Here is a 24,237-nt window from a genome sequence, read left to right on the forward strand (position 1 = left end):
TGTGCATGTGCATCATCCTGGTGCACCCAGCTGCTTCTTTCTGCTCCTCACAGATGGACTGATTCTAATGCCTTTCCTGAGCATTTCATTTGCTGGCAGGCTTGGGGTAAGTGACAAGGCAGTCATGCTCGGAAAGGGCAGAAGCAATTTGTAACTTCTCCCCATTTTTACCCACAACTTGAAAAATCAAATCGGTCCTCTGAGAGAGTTATGCTATCATAATTCTTAAAGTGAATTTAGATTTAAAAAAAACAACCCTAACTTTATCCAGGCTTCTTGTTATTTTTCCTGAAACACAAGCCAGAGTGTTAATGGGATTGAGTAGTTTAGGATGTGTGCTGCTGATACGTGGCAATTTTTTTCCTAGCAGTGCTTTGAAATATACAGATGAAGGATTCACTGAAGTAAGCTGCTTGGCTTATTGTTGTGAGTAGAGGCATTAAGAATCCTTTTAGAGCTGCCGTGCCTAAAATACAGGAAATATAGCAACGGGGAAAAGCAGGGCAAGACTGGAACTTGAGTGTTGTGGAACTCCGGAATTATATTGAGATGAGCACGAGAGGGTGGAAAGGCTTGTGATTTTCAGAACTAGGGTGTATTTTTTGTGCTGTCAGAAAACCACTAACAAGTAAAATCAGTGATGAGATGTTCATGAAGGATGGAGCCTTCAGTGAATGTCTGTAAGCAGCTTTTGAGTGTAATAGGAAAAAAATCCCTCTGCATCTCTCCCTTTCAGGGATTGCATTCTGAGCCTTGCCATTACCCTTAGTCTGCCCATCAGCTGACAGTAATAATAATGGCCTGTTTCTGATCAGAGGATTCAGCTGCTGCCAGTCTCCTTGAGTTTTGTGCCTACCTCTGCTTTTCACTTGAACTTGTCTGGGATCCGATAGAAGCTTGCTGTCTCCTCTCCAAGAGCTAATGCTTAATGCTTGCAAGCACTGTGAGGGTTCATTGGCCCTTATTAACACTCTTGCTAGTAAGGCTTTGGCAGTGCTCTCCCCTTCTTCTTCTTTATGCAGTCTCATTGGGATCTGGCACTGTAAAGTGCCCCTTTGCTGCAGGAGCTGAGCTGCTGTTAATGCTGGCTGCCAGTGCTTGAAAAAATCCTTTCTTATAGCCATGCTGGCAGCATGTGCCCTAACCCTTGCAGACCTGTTTCTCTGCAGAGGGGAGAGTCTTGGATCACAACTAAAGAACAGCCTGAATTTTCCACATCTAAATACACATTTTAGGCACCTAATATGGGGACACTGTTCTATAGTGGCCCGAGTTTTAGGTCAAATGCTTTCTTGTAATGTGAGCTCTTTTATAGGGTTGCATATTTGGTGCCAAAATTCTCTAGTCCTAGAAAAGCTCTGCCTGGGGCTCTTTTTTTTTTTTTAAAAAAAACTTTTTAAGAGTAATGCAAGCTTTCCTCAGATGTTTAGCAACTGACTATTTGCTGAATTTGTCTAACAATTCTATTAGAAGAACATAGTTGGAAGGAAAAGTATTTTTCATCTTAGTCATAAGGCCTGAGGCATGTCTGTTAAGCGAGAGAATGAAATTTTTTTACAGCTTAATTGGTCTGGTTCTTAGAATATGGTTTGTATCTATTGCAGCTAGAATAAATGCATGCCTGGACTGTAGTCCTAAGCCTGCAAAGCACGTTGCTGCCTATCTAGCCTCATGAACTGGGATGTCTTTAATGAGAGCAGGACTGGGATCTGGTGTTAAATTGGCACAGCTGAAGAATGAGACAGACTTTAGTAGAAGTTTTCTTCTAACACCCAACAGTCCTTGCTAAGTCACATTATTTGACTTGGTGATCTCTCTCAAGCAAAGGCTAAGGCTGTGTTGCAACCCTAGCTGATTCCCTGAGGTAAGCCAGGGGGAGAGGACAGATTCCTTCAATACCTGCCACAGGCCCTTGGTCACAGAAAAGTTGTTGCCTTTACTAGCAGCCACAAGCCCCAAGTGCTTGGACTATTTCCATGCAGCACATCGACCTCTTCCTCCAACATTATGATGATGGGGTGTTTGATGACTTTTCCAGATTAGGCACAACTTAAGAGGACCAGCAAAACCCTATGTGAAAAGGCTGCTGTAGTAGCAGGGATAGCCCTCAAGTTCATCCTACTGTTGATTAATTTGTTCCATCTATTGCTTGGGTAGAAATGGTCCCTCTTGAGCAGAGCCCCTTACCAAACACATTGGGGTAATTGTTTATGTTTGAGGAAGGGCCTTTTATACGTACTGTGCCTGTGGAGATGGGTAGACTGAGGTGACCTGGGTTTCTCTGGTGGCAGGTGCAAGATCTACAGTGATAATAGTAAATGATTGCTGGGAAAGGGGATTATTTTCTCCACTTAACTAGTTTACCCTTTAGTTCGTCTTCCCCATGACATGGGAAGTGAAGTGAATGCTTTTCTCAGTGCAAGTGGTCGTTTTGCACTGACTGGCTGTCTGTAGCAGTGAGACTGCGTAGGCTTACCTGTCGGGAAAGAGGGCTGAGGCCACAGCTGTGTGTCAGCAGAGAAGTGCAAGTTTCTTCCCTTCTTCTCTGGGTGCTCCACAGCCTCCTGCGAGAGGCGAGTCTTTGCTGCTTTTTATCCTTCCTGTAACTATGGCCTCTGTGTTTCCAGAGTGGGAGGGCTGAACCTGCCTGCGCACAGCAGGTTCGCAGCCCTCTCCTGCTGCTTCGCCTCAGAGCCTTGACAGCCCTGAGGCGCTCGGGTAACGCGCTACGCCTCGAGTGCTGCCCCCCCTCCCCGCGGCTCTGCCGTCTCCTCAGAGCGGGGTGCGGCGCGCGGCGGCTTTTCCCGCCCTTTTTCCCGCCGGGGGGAGGCGGCAGGGGGCGCCGCCCGCCGTGGCCGCTCCTGTCAGGGAGCGCGCGCCGGGCCGGCCGTCCCCTCAGGGCAGCTTCCCCGTGCGTGCAGGCTGGCACTGCCGCCTCTCTCGAGGGTACGCCACTAAAAACTCCTGTGGTAATGGTGGAACGAGGGCTCCAGGGCAGTCCCAGGAGGCACCTTTGTTCCCCAAAAAACATGCTGAAGCGTCTGGGTGAGTCCAGCACAGCTGCCACCATTTGAATACCTTCTGAGCACGGTATAGATGTGTAAAATACTTCACCTTCCTGATACTTTACCCTCAAGCTGGGCAGCAGAGGATCAGCAGTGCTGTTCCTTATACTGCCTTTGCAGTAGCTTCTGCTTTTGCTGCCTAGAACAGGGCTGTGAAAGCTCCAAAGCGATAAAGGTGGGAGATGGGCAAGACAAGTAAGTCTTAAACCACCAGCAGAAAAGGAGATTGCCCTGGTGTTGGCAGTCACTGTGTAAACAAACTCCTTGTTTTCCTTTCACATCTCCTGAAGATGCGCTTTTTATGAATGTCGACTGAACTGCGGGGATGGCAGGAGGAGGGTTGCTGGGAGCACAGCAGGGACAGGTGAGCTAAAAGGCTCCTTGCGCTTGTGGCCTGTTTCAGTAGAGGGGAAAGTAGCTAAAAAGATACTTGGATGCGTGGCTGTTACCACTGCACACCTCTTCCCCAGCTAAATATGTAGAGACTGCTGCTTTCTACCTCTTTGTGGCATGGCTTTTTTGTCTAGAGCTAGGTTATATTTTAAAACGGCTTTTGGTGAGGGGCCTCTCGTTAAGACGTGTGGTCCTGAACACTTGCTGATAGCAGTCAGGGAGTCACCCTGGCTAGGAAGGACCTGTACCTCCATGGGCAGAGCCCAGCCTGTCACTGACTCTTCCCCTTCAGAAGATACGGATCTCGTCTTCCTGTATGCTCCTGTGGCAAATGAGTCTGTACATTATGTGCTTATTCCTAAAGAGACTCTGAATGTTGTTCATTTGTTTAAAGTCAATGTTCTGTTCTTTGCTTTTACTTGGGGCAGGGACTTCAAGAAATGAAGCTTGAATTCTGCTCACGCTTTCCATCCTTAAAGGGAACTTTGCTTTATCGGATTGCTAGGCTGAGCTCTTAAAAACAAACAAACAAACAAAAAAAAATCAAAACAAGAAATCTGCTACACAAGGACATCACTGAGCTGCTGAACACAACCCCAAAGTCAGATGTTACAGCTCAATTCCTGCTGGAGGTAAGATTCCAAGGAAGCAGAGAATATGGCAGGTTCAAGTAAAGACTTGGTGTTATTTTAGGAGAACCCACTAGCTTAGGCAGTATAATTGATTTGAAAGTGGTTTAAGCTGTTGCTGAGGGATCTTTATTCCAAATGGCAAAGTCTGAAGATTATTGGATTTGGAAGAATGTCTGTCATGCTAACCACAGGATTGGAATTTGGGAGAGGTATTCTTAAAGGGTGTGATCATTCTACAGACAAATACATCCTCCTATCTTTATTCTGACACAGATAAGACCAGAGATGAAATGTAGGCTTGTGACCAAAGGAGGTATGGTAGCTCTTAATTGGTTTGACGGCCTGTGATGCTGTCACTGCGGTTGTCTAAAAAAAAAATTGGATTTGTTCACCCAGTGTGGAAGAGCCAATTGACACAGAATTGAGGTGTTTCTTAATTACAACACAAAGCTGGGGGTTAGGTGGTATTTCACAAAGCAAATCCAAAACTCCAAAGAACAAGAATAATATTTATACAGTCTAGTTATACCTATGTATTTTCCAAACTCTCCCTAAAAGATACTATAGGTATTTAGTTCTGCATAGTGGGTTTCTGTTGGTCTATACATCTGTATACAGCGTCAATTTCAAGTTACAGTGTATTTTTAATTTACCACGCATGTGTGAGGGAGGCGGGGAGTGAGTATTTTAGTACTGAATTGAGTTGTGATCTCCCCCTGCTGCATTTACCTTTCCCTTAGTTACAGTCTCATCCTGATGACTTCTTGTCTTTTTTGCAATTAACTGGCTGTTGGCACCTTCTGGGGTAGGATGTTCCCCTTATCAAGCTGGTAGTTCTTCTTCAAGGTCACAGTCACTAATATAAAGTTACAGATATATGATTACTTAACTTCACTAGAAATGAACCGTGTCATGTTGACAACAATAATATAATGGGAATTGAATGCATAGCTAGACATCACTGTGACAATTTGCTCACAGTTCTGACCTGATGATATTTGCCTGTACTTTGATTATAGGAAGAAATTCTGAATGCCAATAAACAGTAATGAGGTTTAAAAAAAAATCCACGTCAAGGAAATTCTGTTCTGTCAAGCCCACGAGGCATACTTTCTACTATAGAATTAACCCTTAAAAAAAACTGGTTTAATTTGATACCTAGTTAACTTGCTGAAGATTCTACAGCAGTTAGCAATGCCTCAGTCCTAACGGCTCCAAAATCACAGAAAGAAGGCTTTACTAAAAGCAGTCTGAGAGTTCAGGCACTGTGACTTTTGCTGTGCAGCATTCAGGGTCCATCCTTAAAAAGTCTGGTTTTGACTATGATTAGTGGGACACAAGAACTTCAAAGTGAAATGATATCATGTCACCTCTTTGAAGTGCATTGCCATTTCAAAGACTGTAACCTTGAGCTGGATGGAAGCCACTCCTAGTCTGTTTAATGTCATCACATAGGCAGAGAGATTCCTCCCTGCTGTTCTCTGTGCCCATTCAACTGTTACTTAGATGTTTGTTAAACCATTAGAAAACCTTGAGGGCAAGATCTTCATCTAGCAATTTTTTTTTCAGTGCACAAGAAAAATTGCTGATTTCTCAGTAAGCTCTCATCCCAGCCATAAATGAATGTATCAGAGCTCCATGTGCCTGATTAGTTAATAAGATGGGAGGCAGGTACCATTAACACTGATAGATTTTCTTTGATGGGAAGCAGCAGGTAGTAGCTGTGATCTTTGTTTTGTAAGACTGAACAGACTTGGTTCAGCAGGTTGACTTGCTCACTGATGTGCTTGTCTTAGGACTGCTTATGCACAGAAAGGGAACTTTCCATTAGAATGTACACTGCATGAAAGTGACTCAAATTCTATAAACCATTTCCTTGTTAAAGTGATATCTGTTGAGAGGTATTTATTACTTATGAGGATATCTCCTGTGCATAGGGAGACATGAAACCTCTCGTAAAATGAATAGGGATCTAGCTACAGAAGATTAAGGAAATTAAATATCTGCAGTGGAACGGAGCACAAGATACCAACAGGCTTGTTAATATTAAATGGAAGAATATGTTCATCATTCTATAAAATAAATGGAAAGTTTTGGAGGCAATGCCCTTGAGAAGCGTCTTTGAGTGTGTCTTCTAATGCCTAGCTAGGCAAACAGCTCCCAGTTTGTCCCAGATCTTTGGTAGCAAAGCATAATAAGAGTACCTGTGCTTGCAAAACTGTAAAGACAATATAACAGAGCACAAAAAGGATGAGTGGCCCAATATCACACTACAGTTTCTGTTGTTGCACTATAGAGTAATCTGTTTTTGACAGAGCATCTGTCAAAGTTTCAAATGTAAACCTTCTTCTAGGTACTCTAATCTCCTTGTGTTCTTGTTTTGATTCCTTCTTGGATCTTAGGAGCCCTAAAAGAGTTTCACATCTGTGATGTCACTGCTAAGAGCTGTTCTGCCCTCCTGTGTCATTTGTTCCTGCTCCCTTTTTTCTCCTAGTAATATGTGTGCTTTTCAGTTTTATTTTTAACTATGTTAAAATTTCGCTGAATCAGTCAACTGAACCAATACCTTATGATCTTACCTTGTGGTCCGGAGTAAAGGAATAACCAGCAAGAGCAACTGCAAACAAGTGGGCCCATTCATTTAAGAGGAAGCTTACCATTAGGTCAGCTGACCTGTAGGGTCAAATGACACCGAGATGACCACCAGAAGTGGTGCAAAGGAAATGACTGAGAAATATGGAAGACACTGGAAGGAAGAAAAGGCCCATTTCACATGGCAGTCATAAAGTCAGTTTAGCTGTAACAGGAAACCTCACCCTAGCTGCATGATTCCTTCTACCTTTATCTCTAAAAGCTCATTAGCATCTGCTGGGAATTTTCAAATACCTGGTTGTAATCATTTCAGTATGGACAATCTAACTTTCAACTTTGATCCCTTGATTTATACTTCAGGGGCTATGATGCTTTCTGCAGAGAAGTCATTTCTCATGGGAGAACAGGCCCCATGGGCAGCCACACACCAGGGCTGTAGGCCACACAGTTGGAAAGTCTCTTGAATTCACGTATAATTGGTTTGAAAAACAGTTCAGATCCAGGGGATTTCACTGACTCAAATGAGTTCTGTATCAAACCCATGGTTCCCAGCTATGCAGAAAAGGGGAATGGGAACAAGGACTGCTCCATATTTGAGGCCACCGAGGCACCTCAGTGTGCTCAGTGAAAAGGAAGTATGATGGAAGCACAAGATCACATCCTCTTTAGTTACACTCTAGCTACCACAGGACACAGCAGCAGTGACAATGCAAGTAGAATGACATGTAGGCCTGTTTGCTGGTTTCTAATCATGCCACAGTTCCTGCTGTTGTCATTACTCTACCAGTTATTCACTGTTACCTGCTATGATTACCAAACCAGCAAGATTAAAGTTAGTACAGGCTTGCCTGGCCTTGCATTTTCTGTTTGCTCTTTTTAGACACTAACTACAGAGGTAGGTCAGGGGATTAAAAGGAAGAAGCCTGATCTGTATCTTAGCATAGTGCTGAGTCTTTCAGCTCAGACGCAAATAAAGTCTGTCACTCCAGTAGGGTGTAATACCATCTGTACAGTGTGTTGGGCTGCCATTCTGGCTGACCTCTGGTTAGGGGCCATGGGATGCTGGCTTCCAGCGTAACAGGATCTTCCAGCCTCATTGAAAGGCAGACAACTGGGCAACAAAGTGCTCCTGAAATATTCAAGGAGGCTGTTTTCAAACCTATGTAACTTAATTGTTTTGGTTTCTTCTTGCAATCATGAATACTTTATTTAGCTTCCTCAGGTTATTGCTTAGGGAAGAGGACCTTGGAAACCTTTTATCTCATCTTAGAATAGCTGGAAGAAAAGAGCAGAGGCATTACCAGTCTGAAGTAGTGAAAGGCCAGGAATTCTCTCTCAATAGCCTGGGGTACGGGCTCAAGGGAGAATGTTTTCTGTCTATATGACACAGCATGTGATATGGAAGGATCAGAATTTTATATTAATGCAATAAGACCTAGGTGGGGGGAAAAAAACACTAAAAAGAGAAAGATATTTTAATAACAGCCTTATAAGTTTCAGGGTCTTGACTGGATTGTCAATTCTACTTGCTGTAGAATAAAACCAAGAATAGACCTTATTTATAAATTTATCAAGTTTCATTTTAAAAGTAGTTAGGAACAGCATTGACCAGCTCCCTTACCTGAACTACTACCAAACAAACAAGGTGGTTGTGAATTTATGCAGTATCATTTCTCTGATAGATCAGGACCAGTTTCTACTCTCTTATTCATGTGATTTAGGCTTTTTTTTTTTTTAATTTAGTTAACTTCTTATCTCTCTTTTCTGCAATAGCACCAATTCCTTTTTTTATGTAGTTGACTTAAGAAGAATTTGCAGTAAAAAGATGGATCTGATGTATTATCACTCTTAATAACGTTTTAAAATAATAGCGGCTGAAAGGACCCGATATGTTGCATAAATGAAGGAATTTTTAGGAAACTGGGGAGCCTTATACTTCCTCAAGGAATGTAGCCTTCTGTTCCTTCCATCTGCTGCTGGATTCCCTGGTCAAAGCAGTTACTTGAAGGTAAAAGGGCTTTTAAGTCAGAGGAGCCGGCCAGCTGGAAATTCCCCTTGGTACTGGCATCCCTGGGTAGCACGTAACTGGCAAAGACTGTGTACTCCCAGCTCCTTACGGCACCCAGTATTGCCTTCTCAACCCTGTGTGTCCAGACAGAAAGGGGCAGAGAAGGGCAGTAAAACTGGGAAACTGTAAACAAGATTTTAATTCCAAAGATGACTTAATTGTCATTACGTGTACCAAGTATTGAGGGTGCTGTGCATGAGGGCAAGTTGTGTCAGTGTTCATACTCTTGTCTGAAGTGAATCTGTCTTGTTACTGAAGTGATGACTTGGGCAAAACTACATGGTAAATCAGTGGTTGAGGCAGGCATTGAACCCCAGTCCTGGGCCACAAATTCCACTGTCCAGTCTGCTTAGGGATCTGGAGCTGAAACATGGAAATGTTTCATCTTTCCTAGTGCTTACCTCCCCATCCCTTAAAAATATATGAACAAACCGCCAGCATCTTGCTAGAAGCACTTTAAAAGACAAACAACTGCAGTGTTTAGGCAGGGCAGAGAATTCAGGTTAGAGGTGCTGAGGCAGACAGAATTGAGTCTGAGGTGGAGAGGGAATATTTTCACAGAATCAATTTAACCTTTCTCATCTTCAGTGTAGCTCAAAGCAGGCAGTACTCTCATAAGAAAGTGAACAAGTTCAGTACCTTCATCTTGGCCATCAACCTCAGGCAAGACCCAATCATGCTGTCTGAGACTCATGTCAAATTAGAGAAATCAAAGAAGCAGAGGGCTCCAGTTCTGCCTGGGGTATACAAAGCCTTGAAGATGCTCCAGCTAATAATGGTATAAAGTTTCTTAGAGCTACTTCCTCCTCAGGAGCTGTGAAGAGTTAGACTTTCCAGAGCAGTTTCTCTTCCCTGCCATGCACATATTAGAAGTTTAGAGCTAGGAGCTCCGGGGCTTTTTTTCCAGCTTGGATAAGGAGTTAATGATTCAGCTGACATTCTGGGCTTTACAAAAGAGATCTTTCTTCTCTGCAGAGAGGGATAGAGAGTTGTTGATAAATAATGAATGAAAGAATGTGACAAAATAGTTAACTAAGCTGTTGCTCTACAGGCTCATTCTTATGAGCTAAGAGAAGAGGACCATCCAATGACAGAAAGCTTAGGTAAAGCATATTTCTTAAGTTCTTCAGCTCAGCACCTAGTTTTTATCTTTGTTTCTTAGTGGAGGAGCCCTCGAAGTACACTACAAAACAGTGAAGGTGTTCTTGGAAGGAGATAGGAAAACAGACCCCACCCAAACTAATGCTGCTAAGCATCTGATATCTTAACAGCACTCATCACATTTTATGTTAGGGTCACTTGTTCTGGTTGGCCACACCTGAGTTTAATTTGCTTAGTCTCCAGCTCCTCTGGGAAAGCCTTTCTGGGAGGGGTGAGTGGGTAGAAGGGGACTTCACCAGAAAAGAACCAGGATCATTCTCAGAGTAGTTAAATCGTACACTAACCACACCGCCACTTTGCAACCTCATGAGTGCAGAGAGAGACTGCATGTGCAGGCTGTGTGTACAGACTAGACTCTGTGCATTTGTATTTGCCCTGTTACATGCTTTCTTGAGAAAAACCTAGGAAGGGGAAAACCATCATTGAATTAGACAGCAATGTTGCGTGGGCAGAATCACCTTAACCTGTCTGCAAAAGCTTTGTTTGAAGGGGAGTATGGCTTTATTTTGAAATTTAAGTTGAAAGGAGGTTTAGTCATTCTGCTTGATTTGAGGTGAGATTTAGGCGTTAACAGGACAAAAATGGTGCCAGTTTTGTAGTCTTTTCAGTGCTGAGCTGGAAACTACTTTCCTGTTGTCAGCAAAGTGCTTCGTATTGGCAAGGAGAAAATAGAGGCTAAGCTATCCCTGCTTAGCTCCCTGAAATAAAACTCCAGGGATGCAGAAGAAAGAGGCCTATGACTTAATTCTTTTCACTAGCCTAAGCTCTTATTTAGATAATATTCACTGTGCCTTGTCTGGTAGCCTCTTGCATTATAGCAGACATGTTTTGGTATTGGAATTGACCTTTCCTTTTCAGTCTTTCTTTGGATATGTACCTTGTCATACTAAGTCTGAGCCTGACTCTTGCCTAGGTGAAATCCCACCTCTTCTTTTATCCAAAACTCTGCCAACCAGCTGGTGATATTGCTGGTTGAAAAGTTCAAAGGTACCATGAGAAAGCTTGAATTATTAATGCCACTTTCCTTCCATATGCCTGTCATCATCTGCTGTTTGGGGACAGCCCAGCCAGAATTGATGTTAGACCCCACAGCTGGGCAGGTTTGTAAGGATGCTGGAACAGACTCTAGGCTGCATGGAGACAAGGCACAGGAGAGTGAATATGTTCCCGTATACATGAATATGACCTATGATACACGGTACTGAGAAACTCGCTGGAATCAGGACGGCCAGTGTAGGTATGTTGAAAAAAGCTACTGTGCAGAGTGATAAAGAAGAAGCTTGAGCAATTTGTACAGGTGATTGAAAATAGAAAATGTTAAGAATAAATTCCAAGCATTTCCCTTTAAGATTAATGATTGTACTTTTTCCTCTGTATGAGCTGGGAGAAACCACTATGTTCAGGGAAGTTGAGCCTCACTTCTCTACTGGTCTTAAAATAACAGAATGAGCTATCTGCTCTTATTTTTGTCTCTAGGTTCATGCTGTGTTTCTTAATAACATTGAGGTTCTCCTTTCTCTGATGTAAAGTATTCTTATTTCTTCTGAAAAGGAACAACAAAATTGAATTGTTCTTTTTCCTATAGTGGTTTAGATGAAGCTGGTTTAGTGACAGGAGTTAAAAAACTGATGAGCAGGATCTTTCACCTGCTTCAGTGTGTCCAGCAGGCAGATGGTCCAGAGCAGTTAATCAAAGCAGGTCTGATGTCAAAGGAATTGTTTATATAACCAGTGATTCATCTTACTGTTCCCGGTAATAACAGTGGTGTTACAAAACAATCTGCTCTAAAACCCTGTCTCAGAAGAACTGTGAACTCTTGGTTTTCACATTCTAACCTAGATTCAGACCCTGGGGTCCTATGTTTACCATGAGTCAAACTGAAGTCCTATGTGTCTAAGCTCCCTACAAATTTGTGCATTGTCCTGATCTTCCTTATCAACCAAGTATTGCAGAATTTTTACTTTACAGATGGCTTTAGCTTTCTAGGCACATGACTATATAGCAGTAGTGCATAAAAGCAGACTTTTACTTTTTTTTCTATTTTCTACTGCATTTGGCATTGCAGAGAGGCTGTATCAACTTTAAGTCCCCAGGAGGATAGAATATTAACAACTATTCTGTACTGAGGATTTAGGGTCTAATTCAGCTACCATTAATCTCAGTAACAAAAGTCTTGTTGCAGGATTTAGAGATCTAGGCCACTAGTATTGGTGTATTAAGCAGGGAGGGGGGGCTGAAATAAGGTGACCAGACACCTACATATTATAGTGAGTGCTGTTTAAAGAGAGGGATAAAAGAAGAGGATTTGATGTCAAGAGATGAACTCTGTACTATGCAACATATGTGTCTAAGGTGTTTTGAATAATGTCAACTCTAGACCAGAGCAAAAAAGCAAGTTTAGAGGGAACACAAAAGACATTTATTGCTGAGGAGCCCTTAACTGTACGTAACAGTGCTTTCAGTGCAGCAGCTTTTTGCTCAGCATCAGAGTTGCAACTGGGAAAAAGGGAGAAACTGTTTTTTGCAGTTCTGGAAGATTGTTCTGCTATGCAGAAGAGTACAAAATGGGTAGTATGAAAAAAAAATACATTTTTTTAAAGAAAACCATGTGGTTTACATATTCCTAGTGTGCTTTTTTTAGAGCATCAGCCTTCCCTGGACTCTTTAAATCTCAAATGTGCCTTTGCTGCCCTCCTTGGAGTGATTGAGGTGAGGCAAACTTTGATTCACTGAGTTGTTCTGGGAACAAACTGGTAAAGAACACTGGAACAAAATTTTTCAATGGCTATCTATGCCCTTTTTTTTTTTTTTTTTTTTTTTTTTTTTAAATAACTTGTAAGAGTACTTCGACAAGTGTTAGTCTGCAAGCAAATCATAAGGTATTCTGGAGAGTGGATGGATTTCCACACAGCAGAGTAGGCTGCCTTCTTGATGTACTAAATGCTAAAAATTCTCATTCCTTGACTTTATACTAGCTGCAAAGGGTTTAAAGCTTTATGCTGAGCTGCAATCTTGACTGTGTACTCTTCCCCTCAACCCTCTACCCTAGGGCAAGGAGAGGCCTGTGATGGAAGCAAATTTCAAGAAACCTTGGCCAGAACTCTTTTGGGCTTGTAGCATGTCTATAATAACCAGCAAGGGTTTACTTTTCATTATGGGGAAGAAAACAGTTGTACCATATAGTATAGCTAATTGTCCCACCCCAATCCCACCTCTCAAGAATTCCTCACTGGCCCATGTGTGTCTTTGCAGTCCCCATTACTGTGTACTGGTTTGTTCCTTGCCCATCATTGGCTAATGTAATTTCTAAGGTTTACAAATGCCCCTAACAGGAGGCTTTCAACCCTTTTTTTCTTTGGAAAGATGTTGCAGACAGTTGGGTTTCCTTGCTATAAGATTTTTCCTTAGTCCCACTCTCCTCTTTCGTTCACCTCCAAGTTTTCCTTTCTTTGGTCCATCATTTCCTTTCAGTTATGCCCTTACTGTTTTCTGGTTTGGACCTTTGCCTTGAAGTGTTTAGTGACTGGGGAATAAAAACCAGGCTCAGCCATTAGCACGTCATTCAGACAAATGGCTAGAAGTGGAGTCTGGAGCCCAAGTGGTATTTTAGTCTGTCTGAAGCAGCAAGAGGTTGACTCATAAAATAAAGGATCTTTAAAACTGGAAAGGATAGAAGTGATATTTTCCAACAGGCTGAAAGGTCAGGACTAATCCTTTGGGCACTTTTACATCCTTTATTTCCTGTCTATTTTTAGAGGAAAGAGAGAGAGATAAGCAATGCTGATTACCACTTAGAATACTGAACATTTTCTAGCCTGTCAGCTAACAGCGCACTCGGGAGGAGTTGTGTGAAGATGTTGCTACATAGTGGAGTAATACTTGCTTTTTACTTCTTGCTCAGTTAGGCAGATCCTGGAAGGCATTGAACACTTGTTCATGGAACAGACCATTCAAAACTAGCCCCAACATGCTAAAAGAACAGATGGAGTCAAGCAATTTCACGGACAGGCACCAGGCCTGTATTTGGGGTACAAGGAGTTGCTAGGATTTATGCAGTGTGTTTTTGCAGTACAGTTACATATCAAGAAAAATCCTGATGTAGAATCAGAATGATTTGAAAATCCTTTTGCTGTGGGCAACATACACTGTCTTAAAAAAAACCCAAACAAACAAACCAATATTCTGTCAGTATTTTATGTCTTCAGAAGCAATTCTGAAATGTAGACTTATGCTATAAAGTTAACCTAGTCTCAACTGCATTTTCCTGCAGAGATTATCAGTTTACATGATTGGATTGTTAGTGTTGTTGTCTATTGCATTTCTTTTTCTACCACTTTATTTCATCTCTCTTTTCCCCATTCCTCATTAATTTCCTATTTATTTAGCCTTCTCTCTGGTAAGGTTTCAGGAGAGCTGTTCAGGGACAGACATTGTCTGCTATGAGAGCTGTCTTCCTCATAGGTTTTGCTGTTTGGTCTAAATTGTTTTAATGACAGGTCAAATCTTGAATATGATCTGTTCATTAATGTCCTTCTCTTGCACTGCAGAAAAATTAGAAGATTATCCCCTGGAAAATTAGATACTACTTAGTGGTAATTAAAATTATATTTAAATTTACCAAGTACTTACTTGGTAAGAGACAAGTGAAAAATAATAAACACAAAAAATAGGGCTTATATTTTTACATCCTTTCTACTAATTACGTATCAGCTCAGCTTGCACAGATTCTAGTGCTGTAGTATCAGTTCAGCTTGTACAGTCTGAGTTAATTTTTTTTTAACAATCAGTTGTGGTCTTTTCCGTTCTACTCAGTGATACAGCATCTACTCAGTATTGTGTATTTTCAGCTTACAAGCCAGTGTTGTTCATATAGGTCCAACTGTGATTCTGCATACCTAGGAAACGGAGTTAAATATTTACTGTTTATTTATTTGACATAGATCATTAGTTATGTTCCTCTCTTCAGCACTAAGGTGGCTATTGGAGAAGCAAAAAGTGAAATACTAACTTTTTCTTAAACTACAGCGTGGCCAAACCTTTGTCAACTGCGGAAAATCACAGACATTCATTCATTCAGTTGCCTGTACATGACTGGCCTCTGGCAAGAGTCCTAATAGAAGAAGAAAATAAGGATAATGGCAAAATAAAACAGAGATTAACCTGGAACAGGACAGTCAGTTTGGCACCCCTCAGCTGTGCAGGTATGGTTCTGCAAACATTTCTTTGGCTTTATAGAAATGAGGTATATTACCACTTAGGAGGATCTGGCCTCTCTTTGTAGCTTATTTCACAGCAAAATACACAATGTTTCCTTTCATAGGTGATTTGAGGTAAACCCTCACATACTCCTGAACACTGGAGAAATGCCTCCTTCCCGATCCAAGACTCGGCACAAAAAGTCTGGAGAAGAGAAAGTGCTGTGTTGTGACAAAAAGGAAAACTCCCCAGGGGATTCAAAGATCTACTGTGGGAGACGGCGGGAAGGTAAGAGAGGCCAGCTGAAGAAGGGTAAAGAGTCATTGCCTGAACAAGATGACACACCTGAAAAAGACCCCTTAAAAAGCCAGAGACTGGTGATGCTTCAGGGAAGCAAGGAAAATGGCCACAAAAATTTATTTCAGGGAAAAAGAGCCTACAAGAGAAATGATAAAAGAGAATCTGGTTTGGGGAGAAAACATGGAGAACAGTTAGTGTCCAAGCTGCAGGGGAAAAAAGGAAAGGCCTGCAAGCAGCAGGAAATGACACCAGGACAAGGAAGTGAGGACAGTAGTGATAAGGAGGAAAAAGGCACCACAAACAGCAAGAAACACAGTTTTAAAAAGAAGTGTGGAAAGCGTCTTGCTGTTAGTGAAAAAGTCACAGAGTCAGGGTCTGTGAAGTCAATCGCAGTGCAAAGTGTTGAAGGCTCTTTTCAGAAACATGACTCACCACAGAAGGCACACAATGCCAGGTCTAGGGAGAAGCACAATGGGAATCATGGCTTTGAGGAAGCTTCTGAGCAGAAGTCAGGTTCTCAATCCCAAGGCAGTGTGGCACAGGGGAAAGGTGTGAGAACTGGGAAAAGGGAAGCTGGAAAACATACCAGGATTATTGTCACTGAAAGTGCAGAAGAAAATATCCTGGAAACCTCAGGTGACTCCTGCTCTAACTCCAGCAGTGAAGGCCATTGGACCCACAAAAAAAGTACAAAAGAGACTGTAGCTGAAAGCACTGCAAGTAGTGAAGAAACAAGTAGTTCTTCAGAGGAAGATGGCATCAGTGAGGAAGAAGCCATGCTGGAAGATCCTTCTGTGGCTGAAGGAAAAGGCTACAAGGAACTGCTTGATGGAAGCAATGAAGCATCTGTGGAAACTGAAAGGGAGCAGGTGACCACAGATGGAAGGAATGAATCTGAGGATGAAGGCACTAACTTTGCAGGATTGGAGGCAGAGGAGAAAATGAAGAAGCAAGATGACATGCCAAGACAACTGAAATCTATTCTAGCTGAGAGCAGTGAGGAAGATGATGATATAAACATTTCAGGATTCCAACTCAAAAGTCTTAAAAATAGAGAAGATGGCAATAATGAAGTAGGCAAGGAAAATATATTAGAAAATTACAAAGTTCAAGATGCATCAAAAGATACACATGATAATTCTGACAGCAATGGGGAGAACAGCACTGAAGAGAGCATTTACAAAGGCAAAGAAAATGCAACAAACCAACCACTGCGTAGTGCTGTGAAAGCAAAACTCCTTGTTCGCCTTAGCAAAGTACTTCAGGGAACTGAACAGGAAGAGAAGGTGAACAGTGAAGGCAGTGCACTGGAAGGTAGCCCTTTGCTCTCCAAGCAGCAGATGATATTGAAAGAGAAATCTGGGAGGTGTGAGATGGCAGAACAAGGTAAAGTGGTGGGACATACACAGAGAGACAGTTCATCACATTGCAGCAAGCAGAAGTTAGCAGCGATGATACTTACAAAGAAACGCTCTTCTCAATCCCAAATCCTCCTCAGTCTGAAAAACAAACATAAAAATGCTGAGACCAAACTATTAACAAGCTGTAAACCAAATCCTGTCCAGATGGCTTTAGAAACCAACTCTGACCTGAAAAATGTTGAAAGCATCTGTTCAAAACCCATGACTCTAGAAACCCTCATTACACAGAAGGAACCCAACATAGCTCAGAGTTTTAGAGAGAAAAGATTAAACCTTTCAAATGTTTCAAGCTGCTCCACTATTACCAAAAAATCATCTGATAAGCAGCTCCTTGGCAAGAAAAAGAAAGTTGGAAAAGTTATTGGAAAAGTTAAACTGAGTTCAGGCCAGGCTTTAGAGGCAAAAAAAGAGAAAGCAGAAGTGGTTGCAGAGGCACTTTCTGAAAAAGAAAATGTGCATGATGGGAAAGGATCCAAGCACTCGCACACCCGTTCTGCTTTTAGAAAAGTCACCAGCTGGCTTGGACAAAAACCTGCCAAGAAAGTAAGCCTGAAAGCTCGTCTTCTGAGCGTGGCACATGCAATTGGTATTTCAAAATGGCTCTTGAAGAAATCTGGGAAGAGGAAGAGGAGTAACAAACCTTTTGGATTTAAAACCAGAGTGGCAATCCAGGTTGTAAGCACCGCTGGCTGGGTTGGTCGGTCTGGCAAAGCCTTCCCTGGTGCAGCTAGACAGCTGGGGAAGGCTGACTTGAGTGACAAAGAATCTTCTCCATTAGCGGAGGGAAATAGTGGTCCTAAAATGGATAAGGAAGTAGAACATATTGATTTGCCTTCTGGTGATTCCCTTCTTCATGGAACCAGTTCCTTTCCATACTTACTTAGCTTGGATGAGAAGAACAACAATGCTACTGATGCCAAGTTTGCTGTAGTATTCCCCAGAGTCCACAGCATGGTTAAGACAAAGACAAAGAGCTCTTTATCCAGAGGCTCTGGGAGTGGTTGTTCTCTAGAGAAACTGAGATCTCTATCAGGCAGTAAAACTGTGATGACTGTGCAACGGGGTTGCCGATTCAAATGTGACCCTCCTAGATCTTTGATGGATGAAAGCCCTCAGAGGAACAGCGAACAGGGCTTCCTTCCACATCAGGAAGAGAATCTAGTATCTACACCAGATTATTCCAGTGACATAGATGTCAAAGAGGATTCAGGTATCCTCCAGACTGCAGGGTACATAGTCACACCTGGTGTTCACTGGTCTCAGCAGCAGGCTCAGGGATGTGATCCTGCAGCGTGGCTGAGCTCTGAATTGCTGCTGCCACGACTAACCATTGAGAACCTAAGCAAATGGGCCACCTACAAGGACCCACATCTGGCCAACAGCCACGTGATGAAGGTCTGCAAGGATCAGTGGGAGGCAGAAGACATCGCTGACAATATGTTAGAGATGGAATTCATGCACAAACAGGTAGAGGTGTTGTCTCTGGTATTAAAATGCACTGAACTTCTCCTGATTTTCAGTAATGTATCTGTGTGTTTCAGGTGTACATGTGTGAAGACCACTGTGTAGAAGCTGAGGACACTGAAGATCTAACCAGACTGCAGTATGTGTTGTCAGTGGTATTCTGCAGCTAATTCAAGGTCACAGGGGCTTGCTTGTTATCCTTCAAAGCTACTGTTGGCTCAACAACAGAAAGCGCATTATAGATCCTTGGCTACCATGTGAGAAAAAAGAATTTGATACATATCATACCTGAGTAACTGATGCTCCACAGTAAAACTAAGTGAAAGACAGAACTGCCCTACTGAAGTTATGGACCTGCGCTGAACCACATGGGAAGGAGCACAGCTGCAGAGGGAACTCCTGACTGTTGAGTATAGTGTGGCCCTAAACTCTGTTGCACAGAGAGGGCACGTTGAATCTCTGCAGTCACACACCAGAGAGAGCAGCTCATCCTAGCTAGTAGACTTTTCTTACAGATGCACCCAGGGAACTCTACTTCTCCTGTTAAATGGTTCCCAGTCCTGAAATGGGTTCTAAAATACCAAATAGACTTTATGGGTAGGGGAAATGAGGTTTAGAGGCTGATGTGACTTTTGTAGTATTGCAGAATGACAAAACTGGGAATTTGACATACCATTCTTGTTGCATGAAGTGGGTGGTAAGTCAGGAGACTTGCAGGATGAGAGGCATATTTCTGTTTGCCTCCTGACATGGGCATCTGTGGCTTTAGTGACTCCCATTGCCTTCAGCTATGGCAAACTCAGGCCTTACATCTTCAACGGCTTTTAAATCATGTGTTCACTGCTGTTGTTGAAAGAGAAAGGCCTAACACTGATTCTCACACCCTCTACCCTTGCCATCCAGCTGAGATAAACAACTCTAAAGGCTGTGTGCAAGGAGGTGTGGTCACATGGAGATGGACAGGCTAGATGTTCTGAGCTTTGGCTGCTCTGTTCTCTGATGTGTTAATCCTGGACATGTTGGAATCCCATGAAGGCAGTGAATAGTTTCAGATCGCAGCCTCATCCGTGGGAGGGCAGAAAGGTCAATACCGACATATGCAAGTGAAGCTTATGGCTGACAAGTCCTTTCCTCTGTTTCTAGGGAAGTCTGTGAAAGCTCAGTTCTGCTGTGTCTGAAGAGGAGGTTCCATCGCAATCTTATTTATGTATGGGTAGTGGTGTTTTGTTTTGTTTTTCTTCAGTGCTTATTCACTCTGAACAATGAGCTTTAAGAGAAAATAATTTCTGTCATTCCATCAAGCTTTAATAATGCACCAAGTAGCTCAAGAGCTCACTCATCACTGGGAACAGTGATAAGAAGGATACTCACACTGCTTTTACTCAGTAAATGGGTAGCATGAAATATTTGTGGTAAAACCTGAAAGTCCCAGAGTTTCTCTTTAATTTTGGTATTTATTGCCAACCCATGACTATACTTGGGTTGTGTTTTAAACTCAGCTGCTCCTAGTGGAACTCTTCTGTTTTAGCAAAGCAGTTCTGAGTAAGAGTTGTGGATCTCAAGAAGAAACTTTAGAGTTTCTGCAAACACACAATGCTGCAGTCCAGAGCTAGTTGTGGATGGCTAGTCATTCTCTTTCATTTACTGTGATTGTAATTTCGTGTGAAGCTTGGAGAATAGACAGTGACCAGCGAAGATGACCATGGACCAATGAGTGCCACTTATCCTGAAATATTAACGACAGATCTTTGAAAATGACCACTGAAAAATTGTGTCATACCCTGAAAAATCTGGCAGTATAGTTGGGATAGACAGCATTCCTTTAAGGGTCATTCGAATAATTGTATTAATAGATGTGTTCAGTTGCATTCCTCAGTAAGAAAATTCTGAGAAGCCACCAGCTTTTTTTTCCCCTTTTCTTATTTTTGTCCTAGACTTACATTGGACAAATCTTGGTTTCTGTGAATCCTTTCAAAGACCTCGGTATCTACTCTGAAGATGTGGCTAGCCAGTACCACCAAGGGACTCTCTCAAAAAATGCTCCGTATGTTTCTCTTTCTCAAATAAACTCCGTTACATTTGTGCTTCAGAAAGTAGCTTATTTTCTTCCAGTTGTCTGATAGAGCAGGATGAATGCACAGGAAGTGAGCAATCCATTTGGCAAAGCTGTAGTTGCTCAGACCTGTAATGCTACTGAGCTAAACTCATTAGGTCAAGTTTCTTCAGCATTGGTTAAAGGTCCTGAATTCAATGCCTGCTGGGACTGTACTGGAGGAATTCTGGCAGTATGCACTCCCCACTGCTGATACTGGTACAGCCCTGCCAGAGCTAGCAACGTATGCATGTTCCTCTAGTGCAGATAATACTGCTGGTGTGCCTTATATTAAACACCATGGCACAAAGCATTACTCAAGTTAGGGTGAAGAGGTCCTAGAGGAACCTGAACTTTGCAATAGCTTGTAACAGTGGTATTAACCTGATGTCAGCAAAGAAAAAACCTTTGGTTTCCCTGGTTCCTCACACTTCTCCGAGCAAGATACTGGCCCATCTCTAGTATAGATCACTGATAAGTAACCTTTTGGTGCTGTATTTGTGAGGTAGATATGTGAGGTCAGTTAACTGGGCTTTTCTTTGTGTACACCTAGACACATCTTTGCCATAGCAGAAATGGCCTACACGCTATCTCAGTCATCAGAGCAAGAGCAGTGTGTCATCATCAGGTAAGAAATAAGGGTACTTTCTCAAAGGCTTGTTAATTTCTTTATGTAAGACTTTCATCCTTGCATTTCACTGTCCATAAATTTGTTATTCTGGCTCTTGGTGAAGGCTGTCAGTAGAGAACAGGAATAAGATGGACTTTTATTCCACTCTGTACAAATACAGGTTGAATTTAGCTTCACATCAGTTTGCAGGAGTGGAAGACGTTTGGCATTCTGCAGTGGAATCTTATTTGGGCCTATTATATCAAGATATGTCTCAGTGTTTCAGACAATATGTGATGGATCTTAATTTGTTGTAAATCAGTATGACTCCACTGATACACTGTAACAGGTCCTCTGACATGTCTAAATTAGGTAATTCTGTTTTGATGCCAGCTTCCTTACCTCTTGTTCCTCCAGTGGACACAGTGGATCAGGTAAAACAGAAGCTGCCAAAGCAATTGTGCAATACCTGACCATGCTGTATCAGAGAACAGATGGCCACAGGATCAGACAGGTAAGGGGCGACTGAGATTGGCTTTATGCTGTGATGGTTAGGCAAGGAGTAGGAGCCCAAGACAGGGTAAAGAGGCCATACTGCTTATGTTATTTCTTTGTTCCTGTTTAACTGAGGCGGATTTTGGATGGTTTGTGGTTCAAGGTGAAGCTCCCGTAAAGGCATGAGGACAGCTGATGTATTTGTTGTTCTGTATTTTAGTATCTGGGAGCCCTGATGCTGTATAAAGTGCTAAATCTGTTCGAAAAGAGAGATGATACCTTGCCTTAGAGACCTTGTAGCTGTGTCTGGGAGGTGAATCTGAACAAACACAGAGCAAAAGTAAAATGAAAGATCATAGCAGTGAAGGTGAAGAGCTCACAGAGCAACTCACCAATGGCTAGAGATAATGATACCAAGATAAATTTAAAAAGAGGCTCTTTATTCAGGCAAGAATTATTTCAGTGAAATCCCATTTTTCTTGGATTTTTGAACTAACAGTTACTAAAGTCTCTTTGGGGTTTAAAAACCTGTGATTGCTACTGAAATGTTCTCTCCATCGTTTCTTCAAGCCCTGCAATGTCCTACCCATCCTGGAGAGTTTTGGGAATGCCAGAACCATCCTCAATGACAATTCAAGCCGGTTTGGAAAGCTTCTGAATATCCACCTGCGACAGTGAGTTAAAGGAACATCTTGGGATACTGTCCTTCCCAGCTGTCAAGGGGTGCTTGGGTGAGAAAAGGTCTAGCAGTGCTTAGAGCTTGTGAAATAGCTCTCCCTCCCCTACACTCTTGCTATCATCAGGATAGGAAGAGGGTGAGTTTATATGCCTATTCTTTTAGGTTTCCTCCACGAAAGAACAGATCTTCACCTCTCAAAATGGGTGATAAATTAAGAACGTAAGAATGGCTGAACTGGTTTATACCAAGGAGCCATCTAATACAAAATTATGTCTCCAACCCTGGCCACAAGCATTCACTGAGGCAACAGTAAGAACAGGCCAAATACATCTAATGATTTTCTTTAACACTCTGTTAGCTCTTAACCATTTGCAGCAGCTCAGGAGTTTTTCTGAGACTCTTGTGGTTTTCCAGTTTCCTCTTGGACTCGTATAAAGTCATGCCTCTGCAACAGTCTTTGGCAAGTGCTCTACAGGTCAAACCAGTTCTGTGAAAAACACCTTTTTTGCTTTGAACCTGCCTCCTTTCCAGCTTCTGTTTTTGGGGGTTTTGGTTTGGGGTTTGTTTGATTGTTGCCAGGCACTGAGCTGATATTCTCATGGAACTGTCTTATCAGCCCCAAGGTCTCAGGCCTAGGCAGCAATGGTTAAGTTGGAGCCTGTCAGTCTACACGTGAAGCTGGGACTACTTTAGCCTGTATGTATCACTTTACATTCATCTGCAGTGAATGTCATGTGCCATTTTCTTGCTCACTCACTCCGTACTGTAAGGTCTGTCTGCATTTATTCACAGTTGGCCTTCATCCTCACTGCCTTGAATAATTTCATACAATCAGGAAGCTTTGTCACATTGCTGTTTGGCTTCTTTTTTAGGTCACTTATCAAACCTTGAGTTACATCTACAGGTCAGAGCACAGACACACTTTGTGGAACTCTAGTGGTTGCCTCCCACTGTTAAGAGGATCACCATTGACTCCTACCCACATCAGGGACCTTCCCTTATGCCATGGTTGCTTCGTTTCCCTGGAAGCCCTACAACTTTGTCAAAACCTTTTGGAAATTCATGTAGAGTGTACCCCTTAGATCATTCTTCTCTACAGATTTGTCACCCCCTTCAAATGACTCCAGCAGCTCTGTGAGGTAGGATCTCCTTTTACAGAAGCCATAGTGACTCTTCTGAAATCAATGGTATATATTCAGGTGCCCACTAATTCAGCCCTTGGTTACACATGTGCCTGATCTGCATGGGACACATGACAGGCTTAAAGGCCTATAGATCCTTGCACGCAGCTTAACTACAGACTGCTGCCTGTGTGGCCCACTATTGCTGTAGTATCTGGAAACTCTGCTTTTGGACTAGGATCACTTTGTGCAAGATGCAATTAAATTATAAAACAAAAAGGTGGTCTCTGTCCCCACAGGCTATCATATGAAATGGGTGGGTAGGGTCAGTGGAAATGCAACAGCAATCAGATACAGCTGAAGGGAAGGGTGCGGCATGTTCCCTCCACTATTTTCAAGACACATCCTGTAAGGATCATTCAAGTCCAAGCTCCTTTGTACTCTGGAGGCTGTTCAGAATTCAAACTTGAATCTGTGTTTCTCTGTAATAGTTTGTAATAATCTGATACAAAACACCAGTGCTGGAATGCTTCAAAATTCTAAGCAAGTTGGTCAGGTCGTACCCTTGTTTCTTGGCAACAACTCCCTCTCCTAAACCCTCAGAGAAATGGTTCTACAAAAAACCTGTAACTGGCTTCTGACAGGATTTGTTGTTGTCTTGTGCTCAGTGGCATTGTGGTGGGAACATCCATCTCCCAGTACCTGCTGGAGAAGTCTCGTGTGGTATTTCAGGTAAGGACCAATGAGACTCTCCCTCCTAGAGGGGTCCTGCTCTCCCTTACTCATATTTAACTTTAAATTTACTGTTAAACAACAGGGATTTCAACTGTTGGCAAGAAATATGTCCCCTTCCTGTAGCAGAGGGTGAGCGCTTATTTTGTTTGAATAAAATAGGGGACCTCTCTGTCTCAAACAGGTTGAATCAAGTCATTTATTAGGGATTACTGG

At 42.4% G+C, this 24,237-nt stretch overlaps 2 protein-coding genes across 2 annotated transcripts; both read left to right on the forward strand.

The window, feature by feature from the left end:
- Window positions 1–3,842: 3,842 nt before the first annotated feature.
- On the forward strand, window positions 3,843–16,995 carry LOC130154332 (uncharacterized). Its single transcript, XM_056350335.1, has 3 exons — window positions 3,843–11,148; window positions 14,937–16,877; window positions 16,973–16,995. Exons 2-3 carry the CDS (start codon window positions 15,275–15,277, stop codon window positions 16,993–16,995), a joined length of 1,626 nt encoding a protein of 541 aa, XP_056206310.1. The 5' UTR covers window positions 3,843–11,148; window positions 14,937–15,274.
- A 10-nt stretch (window positions 16,996–17,005) lies between these two features.
- Window positions 17,006–24,016, forward strand: LOC130142006 (uncharacterized). The gene is made up of 3 exons (XM_056323400.1): window positions 17,006–19,499; window positions 20,227–20,336; window positions 20,938–24,016. Exon 1 carries the CDS (start codon window positions 17,030–17,032, stop codon window positions 18,395–18,397), a length of 1,368 nt encoding a protein of 455 aa, XP_056179375.1. The 5' UTR covers window positions 17,006–17,029; the 3' UTR covers window positions 18,398–19,499; window positions 20,227–20,336; window positions 20,938–24,016.
- Window positions 24,017–24,237: the final 221 nt, after the last annotated feature.

Source organism: Falco biarmicus, chromosome 1 (assembly GCF_023638135.1).
Source record: "Falco biarmicus isolate bFalBia1 chromosome 1, bFalBia1.pri, whole genome shotgun sequence".
NCBI lineage: Eukaryota > Metazoa > Chordata > Aves > Falconiformes > Falconidae > Falco > Falco biarmicus.

Excerpts from the sequence above, each read along its gene's own strand:
- LOC130142006 (XM_056323400.1), top strand. The coding sequence starts at position 17,030 with ATGACTCTAGAAACCCTCATTACACAGAAGGAACCCAACATAGCTCAG.
- LOC130154332 (XM_056350335.1), top strand. The coding sequence starts at position 15,275 with ATGCCTCCTTCCCGATCCAAGACTCGGCACAAAAAGTCTGGAGAAGAG. Across the intron at positions 16,878-16,972 it reads GATGATACTTACAAAGAAAC|ATGGCTTTAGAAACCAACTC; the intron begins GCTCTTCTCAAT and ends AATCCTGTCCAG.